At 54.5% G+C, this 10,082-nt stretch overlaps 4 protein-coding genes across 4 annotated transcripts; 2 read left to right on the top strand and 2 right to left on the bottom strand.

Moving 5' to 3' along the window:
• Positions 1-638: 638 nt before the first annotated feature.
• GUITHDRAFT_103984 (hypothetical protein) lies at positions 639-4,066 on the bottom strand (the record flags this gene model as incomplete). The annotated part of the gene is made up of 11 exons (XM_005837095.1): positions 639-758; positions 1,168-1,231; positions 1,294-1,325; positions 1,372-1,433; positions 1,718-1,773; positions 1,820-1,843; positions 1,903-1,931; positions 1,987-2,021; positions 2,071-2,151; positions 2,291-2,430; positions 2,604-4,066. 11 exons carry the CDS (start codon positions 4,064-4,066, stop codon positions 639-641), a joined length of 2,106 nt encoding a protein of 701 aa, XP_005837152.1.
• A 1,142-nt stretch (positions 4,067-5,208) lies between these two features.
• GUITHDRAFT_85403 (hypothetical protein) lies at positions 5,209-6,377 on the bottom strand. Its single transcript, XM_005837094.1, has 5 exons — positions 6,347-6,377; positions 5,879-6,023; positions 5,733-5,828; positions 5,546-5,597; positions 5,209-5,493 (listed from the first exon to the last, which is right to left on the bottom strand). The coding sequence occupies exons 1-5, from the start codon at positions 6,370-6,372 to the stop codon at positions 5,354-5,356; spliced, it is 459 nt and encodes a 152-aa protein (XP_005837151.1). The 5' UTR covers positions 6,373-6,377; the 3' UTR covers positions 5,209-5,353.
• A 978-nt stretch (positions 6,378-7,355) lies between these two features.
• On the top strand, positions 7,356-8,459 carry GUITHDRAFT_103983 (hypothetical protein; the record flags this gene model as incomplete). The annotated part of the gene is made up of 1 exon (XM_005837093.1): positions 7,356-8,459. One exon carries the CDS (start codon positions 7,356-7,358, stop codon positions 8,457-8,459), a length of 1,104 nt encoding a protein of 367 aa, XP_005837150.1.
• A 925-nt stretch (positions 8,460-9,384) lies between these two features.
• Positions 9,385-10,066, top strand: GUITHDRAFT_103982 (hypothetical protein; the record flags this gene model as incomplete). The annotated part of the gene is made up of 3 exons (XM_005837092.1): positions 9,385-9,472; positions 9,519-9,850; positions 9,896-10,066. 3 exons carry the CDS (start codon positions 9,385-9,387, stop codon positions 10,064-10,066), a joined length of 591 nt encoding a protein of 196 aa, XP_005837149.1.
• Positions 10,067-10,082: the final 16 nt, after the last annotated feature.

Here is a 10,082-nt window from a genome sequence, read left to right as displayed (position 1 = left end):
CTTCCCTCCCTCCCTTCTCCTTGTCCCTCCCTCCCTCCTTATCCCTCCCTCCCTCCCTCCCTCCCTCCCTCTCCCTCCCTCCCTCCCTCTCCTTCCCATAAACTCCATCCGCCCTCCCCCCCCTTCTTCTCTGTTCCTCCTTCCCCTACCTCCGGATGTCAGCTTCTGCTCCCCATGCTCTGCCTGAAGAGTCTGCGGTGCAGGAGGCGCTGAGGTGTTGGAACGAGAAGAGGAGGAAGGCTGGTCAGGAGCAGCTGCAGTTTCACTTCGACAGCTGACGTACCAAGTTTCTCCAAGTTATTGTTTATTGTACATAGAGAAGGTCAGAGGAAAGGAGGTGGAGGAGAGGAGAAGTGAACAGCGAAGAGAGGGGAGGGAGGGGGGAGAGAGAGGGGAGGGATGGGGGAGAGAGGGAACTAGCAAAGGGAAAGAAAAGGGGGGGGAAGTAAGAGCGGGGCAAGAAAGGAGGAGGAGGAGAGTGAGGGACACTAGGCTTGACTACCACAATTTACATTTCTGATGAGGGTTCATGGGTGAACCTGCAGGGCAACTGCAGTGGACTTCAGAAGATGAGCAGGAGCAGGAGCAGGAGTAGGAGCAGGAGCAGGAGCAGGAGCAGGAGCAGGAGGGCAGAGAGGTCAGGAGGAGATGACAGAAGGAGGAATAGAGGAGGATGAGGAGGACCTGAAAGATTCTGCAAACGAAGGGTTCTGAGAAACAACTGCATTGACCCGGAAAGGTTTCGGAGCATGAGGGTCCTAGATAGAATCAAAAGTGAGACGCAGGAGCGAGGAAGCGGGGAGGAGAGGGGAACGAGGGCGAGGGGGGAAGGAGGGATGTGGGAAACCGAGGGAAGCACAGGCAGTGCAGAGCAGGGGAGGGAAGCAAGAGGAAAGAGGAGGAGGGAGGAGGAGGGACGAAGAGGATGGGAGGGAGGAAAGAATCAGTGATGGGTAGGACCCGTGAAACGAGAAATCTCTCCGTGATGGCCGATCGCTGCTTCTCGCACCACAACTGAGTTGAAGGCGGTCAGGACGAGGAGGACATTGGGGACGAGGACGAGGACGAGAGAGAGGACGAGGAGGACAGTGGGCAGGAAACCCAGAAGGAGGACAAGGAGCAAGGGAAGGAGAGGAGAGTGAAGAGAGGGAACAAGAGAACGTGCACCTGTGCGTAGGAGAGGAAGAAGACCTGCACCATCCCTTGAGAAGCTTCAGACTTGAGCTTCTCCCTGCCAGAACAGCATGAGGAAAGCATCGAGAGAGCCTCCAGCTCGAGCTCTAGAGCATGCACCTGTGCCACTCGCGGAAGGCCTGAAGAGACACCTGGCTGGACGTGTCAATATCAACAACAGCTGGGCGTGCAGCTGACCGCCACGCCCCCCATGTCAGCAACGTTTTCAGCTGCTGTGTTGATCCCGTCCACCGGGACACCTGGACAGCAGCTAGTCAAGTTGACGACAATGGACAACCGCCAAAGATGAGAGGAGAGAACAGCAGAGCAACGAGGAGAGAGGAGAGAGGAGAGAGGAGAGGAAGGGAGAGAGGCAGAGTGGAAGAGATGAAGACAGGGATGGGGGGGGGGGAAGAGAGAAAAGCAGAGGAAGGGGAGAACAGAGAAGAGAAGAGAGCTTCTTCTTGGTCCACTTTGAATCTCTCAACTCTCAAGAATTCACCGCCCACAAGTCAAGATTCCCCTCCCTCTTCCATGGTCCCACCTGCTATCCGAAACCTGTCGTAGAGCTCCTCGATGCAGCTCAGTCTCTCCTGGAACCTGCCCGCTGGGTCACAAGCCCAGCTGCTCGAGCACAGTTTCAGACCTCTTCCTGGTCTCCGCGGTCCACCTGGAAAAAAAGCGTTTGACCAGTCAGATACTGAGCGGCGAGCACCTTTCAACCCTCACCAGGACTCCGGCTCTCCGTTCTCGTTCAGCTGCAGGGCTCAACGGTCAGAAAAAAAAAGTCAAACTGTCAAGGCTGCAGGTCACCAGCGACCCCTTGGTGTCAAAACCGTGGGTAATCTCTTCATGCTAGTGTCAAAAGGTGCTGACAACTTCGTGGTTAATCGTCACCGTGCCCGACGACTGTCCCGATCCCTCCGAAGTTCTGCGCTGCAAGCTTGCTCCTGTCGAAGAAAGGAGGCTGCATAATCCCTGTTGCGAGAGAAAGGGAGGAGGGGAGAGGAGGAGAGCAGAAGGGGGCGAGGAGGAGCAGGAGAGACCAACATGAAGCAAGAGAGGAGGGACGAGAGGATGTCAGGACCGAGTGACAGGCAGGGAGGGAGGGGCGAACCGGCGGGAATGAAGATGGCATTGACTGCTCCGTCATACCAGGCGTTGACAGTGTCTGCTGGGAGCTTCCAGAGCGACCTGTCAACTTTGACGTCCACGAGGCTGAGCTTCTCAAGGAAGTTCAGAGAGCCCGCCTTCAAGCTGCGAGCTACTGTCATGGTCACGGTTGAGGAGGAGGAGGAGGAGGAGGAGGAGGAGGAGGAGGAGGAGGAGGAGGAGGAGGAGGAGGAGGAGGAGGAGGAGGAGGACGAAGGGGCAGCAAGTCAACGGCTGCTGGGGAAGACAAGGAAAAAGGGGAGGGGGAGGAGGGGGACCTGTTGTTGAAGAAGCTGGAAGAGACTGGCTGGCGGAGGAACATGTAGTTATTAGGAGCCCCGATGTTAAGAGCCATGCTCTCGGCCTTGCTGAGCGCTCTCCTCCTCGTGGGGTCGTCCAGCCAGTTCGCGTTCTGCAGGCGATGGATGAAGGAGGTCTTCAGGCGTCTGATGACCTCTCCTCCCACCTTGCTGTCCTGCGGCGTGAAGAACTTGCTCACAAACATCATGTCTGTCATGGACGGAAGCGCCTCGCCGGTCCTCTGGATGCAGAACTTCCACCGCGGTTGAGGGAGGAAGCCAGCCGTCAGCCCCCTCCTCAGCTGAAACTCTGCGTTCCTGAACCTCGAGTCGAGGAAAGGAGCTGCCCAGTGGATGAGGGAGTGACGCAGGAGGGGGATCCAGCTCCTTGCAGGTCGAGTGTGGAGGGCGAAGGACAAGCGCTCGAGGTACGAGAGGTCGATGAAGAGGAACTTGTCAGCGTCTCTCTTGACCGACTGCAGGCAGTCGAAGCCAACGGTCTCGCAGTGATCCGTCAGCCTCGTCAAGATGGCCCGCCAAGGGATCCCCGGGTACCTCTCCACCAGGGTGCTCATGTTCACCGCCATTGGGCCTGCTTGCGGCATGGCATCGTTCTCCTGAGCGATCCAGCCAGCCAGCTCCTGCTCGATCGAGATGCTCTCTTCAGCTGAGTTCTCAGCTTCTGCTCGAGGGTAGCCTGCAAGGATCGCGGTATCGATCAAAAAGGTCCGGAGGACCTCTCGCATGCCCGCCTCGTTCGCGTCAAGGTAGTAGGACAGGCTGGGCAGCATGAAGTTAGGAAGGTCGAGTATGATAGCGTACGAGCCGCGATCTAGAACGTAGGGCTCGACCCGCCAGTTGATGAAGATGAAGATCCCCGTGTTGATGAAACGAGCGATGATGGAATGAAGCTGCTCCTCCGTCTCAACGGCGTCGATCTCGTCCAGAAAGATCTTGAGGGGCGAGGCCCCAGCCTCTTCGATGCTCTCCTCGTCCATGCATGACTTGTACCACTTGTTCACGCTCTCCATGGGAGAGTCCTCGGGCGCTTGCTGCTCCATCAACTTCCTCACTTCAAGGTCAACCCTATCCTGTGTCTCGTCCCAGCTCAACAGCAGCTCGCTCTGGTCAGTGGGCACTTTGGCCGACGCTATCCAACTCCCGCAGGCATACTCGTAGAAGTTGTCGCAGGGGTCAACAGAGAGGTTCATGTTCGCAATGATCCCAGGATCCAGCTTACCAAGATAACCATCCGATCTCTCCAAGACTGGAGCGAGCAAGGAACGATCGGTGCTTCCATGGCGTCCGTCCCAGAGCGCGAATGATGCAACAAGGACAATGCTCAGCGTAGCAAAGATTGCATTCTTCGCTATCAGAACTCGTCTCTGTCTGTTTCGTTCAACCCTTATCTCCACCGAGTGATAACGCTCTACAAGGAGCATTTTGAGCAACCAGTAGGACGATAGGCGCACTCAGTGCAAATGCGAGATCATGTTCCCTTGGCCATCTTGCGGCTCGTTCCTTGAGAACTGTGCCAGCACGGCTGGAAGTAAGAAGACCGTTAGAGAGAGGAAGGAGCAATGCTCGAATATACGACCCAGCAATTCGTGAAACAAAGTCGGAATGGAGAACAGAAAGCGATAGATGTGTCAACTTCAGTCAATCAGACAAATGGCTCTCTCATTGCTGATCTCCTACTACATCCTGTCATCATCCTAGGTGTCCTGCTCTGCTCTTTCCACTGCTCTTTCCATGAGCGGCTATCCCGCAAATCGCTCCCTTCCCGAAATATTCTCAGTCTATTTCAGCTTCAAGCACCAGGATCTACCATAGCTGCAGAACTTTCCTCCATCTCTTCCTGGTTGCCAGCTTCTCACCTGCCTCCCTGCCTCCCTGCCTCCCTGCCTCCCTGCCTCCCTGCCTCCCTGCCTCCCTGCCTCCCTCCCTCCCTCCCTCCCTCCCTCCCCTCCCTCCCTCCCTCCCTCCCCTCCCTCCCTCCCTCCTCCGATTCCCTCTTTGCAGTCCAATTCCATTGGGACATGGATCTCAGATTAGAACGATCACCTTCACCCCCCGATATCACTCTTTTCCTACCCCACCCTCGAGGTACCGAAACGGATGACGGAAGTCAGTGATCGGGAGAGTGGAAGGATCGGACGGATCATGGCATCGGATGTCCGGTCTGTGATGACTCGCCGGATGCCCTCCGGCGGGGCCCCGGCCGGCCGGGTCCGCTGATCGGAACGGTTGACGGAGCACGAGTTTGTTAGACTTGCGAGTTTCCAAGCCGCATTCAAGTTCACTGCCATCCGAGCATGATGACTCGGACGACCTTCAAGTAAGGGTCGTCATGGTTTACAGGAGAGTTTGACTGGCACGCCGCTGGCCCATGCGATCCATCACCGGATCGGATCATCAGCCCGATCGCCCACTCGCCGGGCCGCAGTGTGCCACTGGCCTGAGTGACTGGGCAGCGCAGCCGTGACTCCGCTCACCGTTTGTCTGCAGGGCGATGGGCAACCGTTGAACCCTGGCAAGGCCCCCGTTCCGGCGATTCTCGGACGGTACTAAGTTACATCATGGTCGGATCGGCTCGGGTCCTTTTATCAGTAATTTCTTCTAGTTCGACACACTCACCCCTTGCGGAGCCTGAGGTTCAGTACGGTCACTGTGATATGATTAGACAACGGAGAGCACTAGTCGCCACACCCAAGTCCAAGGTCAGAGTGTCACTTTTGGGAGGCAGCAGCAGCTGCTGCTGCTGCCCTTCTCTCAGCAGCAGCAGCAGCAGCAGCTCTCGGGTCAGCACTTCTAGAGTCTGCGCCATCCGAGAGCTTCTGACCTCCAGACAAAGTAGACCAAGAGTCTCCTGCCAGGACAGTGAGTGGCTCGGTCAAACATGAGGGAGTCCGCAGCATTGCCTGAGTGCTCTTGAATTCCTTGCAAGAGCCCCTCTTTGCTTGCTCCTCTCATCTGAGAAGTTGTCAGGAAGGATCCTCTTTCAGCAGCGTGCAAGTAAAAGGAACACGATTGCTACTAGAGGACAAAGAACAAAAATACTGAGAGCGGCAGCAACATGCCATATCTCAGTCAACAAGCATGGGATACCGTATGTACAAGATTGCCATTCTTGTAGAATTGAAACGTTGGCATGGCACTGATGCCGCAACTCTGGGCTGTCTCTTCGTTCTGGTCGACATCAACCTAGTCGCTTTGTCATGGAACAAGACGCAAAGTGAACCAGTGCAGTCCACCTTAGCAAAGACGACATGGGGGTACTTCTCTGAGAGTTCATGGAAAAACGGCGAGATAATTTTGCAGGGTCCACACCAAGTGGCAAAAAAATCTATTACGACCAGTTTCGATCCCGCGCTCTTTAAACAGTCGTCGAATTCCTTCCTGTCAAGTCGCAATGAAATTAGCCAAAAACAAAAGAGCATCGAGCAGTGTTAGTGTAATACATCAAGAAAACTTGATCTGTCCAACTATAGGATATGTTTTTCCACAAAATCAAAATTCTCTTTGGGCAGATTCCTCACCCTACATAACAACCTTGGACTTGCATCGGGATCAAGTACCATCCTAATAACTTCCCTATTCCTTGCTTCCTGACCCTGACCCTGACCCTGACCCTGACCCTGACCCTGCTCATTTTCAGGAGCAAATCTATAGCCATGAGTATCATGAGCATTAGCGCCATCGGGTTCCCATGCATTACTTGCCTTGTGTTCAAAACGATCTCCGGCATTGCGCTTTGTGATACAGTACCCCTTCGTCTCAAGCACCCCCCTACATCAGCAGCATCACCCCATTCCTTCTCACCAAATTTGAAAACCTATTTCGGCTTTTTCCCCAAATTTTCTTATATAATTCTGTTAAAATCCCTCATTTAATCAGTGTGAAACGAAATTTTTGAGGACCTTTCAATTACCAAACAGATCCAAAACCACCCCCACCCCCTTCTGTCATCCACCTACCCACCCTCAACCTACGCCTTTGGGTCGCTTCACCCATAGTTCCTAATAAGTTCCGAGTTCAGTAGCCGCCGGGTAGTAAAGGCGGCCGGGCCGCCGGGCGACGGAGGCTCCGGCCGGGCGACCCGATTCCGACCGGTTAGCTCTCTGCGTACACTCAAAGTCAGCAGGGGAAGACCACCCGTGGTTCAAACTGTATCACCGGTACTGTGAACGTCGATAGTAGGGGTGATGAGGGGTTTTGTCGGGGGTTCGGAGTTTAACCTGCGGTGAGTCAAAACCGGCGGAGGAACAATGAACTTGCCCGACTGAGGCAAGAAATGAGAACCGAAGGAACTTGATCAGTGTTGACGAGAGTCGTGGGTGAGGAGGAGGTGAGGAGAAGCAAAGAAGCAGAGCAGAGGCAAGGAGATGGCTCATTCAACGGTCGCATCAGCTAGGGGGTCGAGTCAGAAAGTCCTCAAACTCGTAGAAGACGTATAAGGTTCAGACTTTTTGTGCTGGCTCAGTTAGTTTCAGAGATAGTCCTAGTCCTCACTCCTTTGACATTTCCATGACTTATCGTGGCCCACTAAGCTGCCTCATTGCAGTTCACTGTCATGTCGTTTTCCTGGCTCTGACCAATTTGTATTGATAGAACAGTGCCTTTGGATTTGAATTCCAGCGAGTGGTTTCCAGGTCATGACAACTTTTTTGACGGTCTTGGAGGTGGCATAGACAGCTGTGTACAAGGGTCGAACTCAGAGGATCCGTATTCATGTCATCGCCCAACAGCAAATTGAGCCAGAGGGCGGAGGCATTGCAAGCTCTGAAAGGCGCAACGGCACCCCCTGTATGGACCAGCGTGAAGTCTGACGTGGAACAATATTCGTCGCCGCGCAGTGATGCTGCTCAGTCCGAGCTTGCTGAGTCAGGCGTGAAGGATGAATCGCTCAATGAGACCGGTCAGAACCCGGTGCCTGTCACCGAGACAGCGTCAGAGTCTTTCTACAAGCTTCTCTTGGACCTCTGCTTGCAGATCGATGAACCCAACATCGAGCCATTTCTCCGAGAGAGAGTGGGGAAGATACTGAAGATATGCACGTGCCAGAGCGATCCTGCGGCAGCCAGCCAGATGTACAAGGAGTTCGAGCAGATCCTGTGCGGCACGGACTTTGTCCAGAGGCACGTGATGAGGAGTCAAGACCTGGAGGGCCGCATGTGCAACCTCGCCATCGTCTACTCGATCATCAAGGGAACACACGAGTACATGATCTCCAAGGGCTACGAGGGCAAGAAGCTGAAGATGCTGCTCGCAGACCTCATGGAGGCTCTGGACGGCCAAGATTCCAACATGCTGCCAAGGCTGAGGGAGACTTCGGCGAGCCAGACCAGGAGCGCTCGTTTGGAGGGACCGAGAGAACTTTTGCTGCAGGCACAGAAGGCGTTCAAGGCTGGTGATATGGAGCGAGCTCGATCCTTCGCGCGTCTCTGCAGGAATGACGTCCTGAGCATGAAACGAGGGACAACGGAAGTGGAGCGGGGACTGGACGCCGAACCGGAAAAACAGAACAGACTGCACGACATCTGGGCAGAGTCCTTGAAGATTCTCGTCGAGATTGAGTCCGCAAGACAGGTAGAAGCCCAAGAAAGAGTCCATGTTAGATCTGCTCCCTACCAACGGTTCGCCAGCCCGGGATCTGCCACAGGGCAATTGAGTCCAGGAAGGTTGTTGCAGGGGATCTATCAGGTTCAGTACTCGCAGTTCTCTCCGGAGCGAGGAAGGAGTGAGCTCCTGGCTGTATGGAAGGACTTTGACGACGAGGAAGCAAGGAGATCCTCTATCTCAGTGAAGCACTGGTTGTTTGAAAGCCACAACTGAGGCTAAGATTCCCTGCGATGGAGGTTGTTCTTTTAAAGGGTGTTAACGGGTCGACTCGGGTAGTCAGCGGGCATCTGCTGACCGCGACTTGAAATTCTTCAGGTCTGCGTGATCAACAAGCGAGCTCTAACAATGGAAGAAGTCGATTTTCCTTCTCCTCATGCAGATTTTGTTTTAATTCCTTGAATGGCAAATGAAAGAATGCAAATTAATCCTGCTTATCCTGACCATGAATTCTTGAACCCGCATCCGACCCCTTGCTCTTGCACATGGATGTTGTTTCTCTAGTGCTAACCATCGCTGGACGTGTTTGAAAGTTGGTTCATTCACTTGAACATCACTTTCACTTTACCGTGAGTGGCAGGTTCACTGCGCCAATCATTCAGGATAGAGAGTGGGCTGTGAGTATCGTTGCTAGGCTCTTCGCTCATTCAAGTGAGTTTCTAGTTGTGTTTCATCGTGACGTGCACAAGATAAGTCAGTGCAAGACGAAACGAAGCTTTGCAAGAAAGAGGTGAAGGAGAATGTTCAAGAGGTAGGGCATGTGTCTTCTACTCCTCTTCCTGTCTTCTTCTGTTCTTCTCTACTCCTCTACTTGTCTTCTTCTGTTCTCCTCTACTCCTCTACTCCTCTACTCCTCTTCTCCATCCTGTTCTCTTCTCTCCTTCGTTTCTTCTCCCGAGTCTCTTTTACTCTTACAGCAAAAATCCTTCCCCCATCAGCTTGACAGCACAGAAAAAAACAATCGGGATATTCACCACCCCTCGTTCTTCAGAACTCCGATGGTTATTACAGGGGGTGGGTGTATCCGATGGGCATGGCCGGAGGGCGGGGACTCGGTGATATGCCAAGATGGTCAGCCGGTAACGGGGAGGAGGAGGATGATCGCTGAACAAACACTCTGATCGATTGGAGCTCGTCGAGGATGGGCAACGTGGCATCTTGTGATAGATCTCGATCGTCTGACGGACTAGACTTCCTTTCGCAGCCACTGGCAGAGGCAGCCACATGCTGTAAGCTCCTTGAACCATGCTCTGGTGGCTGATTGTGGTGTGCCAGGTGACAAGCAGGATCATGGTGATGTCAAGAAGGCAAAGCCGTTGAGCCACAATGGGTTTGTGAACCTGAAGGCAGACAAGACGTCAGACGGCGATAACCGGGCCTTCCGAGTGGACAAGAAGGGGCTGGCAGAGCTGCCCTTCCATAGGGTGAAGGATGTGGAATGTTATCCCTTGCCGGAAGGGATGCCCAAGGTCAACTGGAACAGGAGGAGGAGCAGAGGGACGGAAGCAGAGGCTGTGTGCGAGGCTGATCGCCCCCTCAGCCCAACCTCGGAGCTTCTCCACCAGCTGGAGAGCATAGCGCACCCGCCGTCACAGTCTCCTCAGCCCGTGAGCTCTCCTCCTCTTCCTCGCTAACGACTGATCACGGGGCAGGTGATGGGACGGAGAGGAGGCAGTGTCAGGTATGAGCCCCCCGGAGCCGAGGGGGGCGGAGCAGGCAGGAGGGATGTATCCCCTCTACAGATGAGGCCGATGGAGGGCAGAGATCTTGTGGACCCCCAGCTGCTCTTCGCGTCAGACGAGGTTGCAGCAAGAGGTGTATGAGCCCAGCATCATATCT

The sequence above is a fragment of the Guillardia theta genome (genome assembly GCF_000315625.1).
Source record: "Guillardia theta CCMP2712 unplaced genomic scaffold GUITHscaffold_15, whole genome shotgun sequence".
NCBI lineage: Eukaryota > Cryptophyceae > Pyrenomonadales > Geminigeraceae > Guillardia > Guillardia theta.
This window is presented reverse-complemented; position numbering and strand designations above follow the sequence as displayed.

Bases quoted from the DNA above. Each gene is read 5' to 3' on its own strand.
- GUITHDRAFT_85403 (XM_005837094.1), bottom strand. From the start codon at position 6,372: ATGCCGGAGATCGTTTTGAACACAAG. The intron at 5,829-5,878 runs GTGGACTGCACT...CAAAGCGACTAG, and splicing joins CCCATGTCGTCTTTGCTAAG to GTTGATGTCGACCAGAACGA. The intron at 5,494-5,545 runs GCAATGCTGCGG...CTGTCCTGGCAG, and splicing joins AGGAATTCAAGAGCACTCAG to GAGACTCTTGGTCTACTTTG.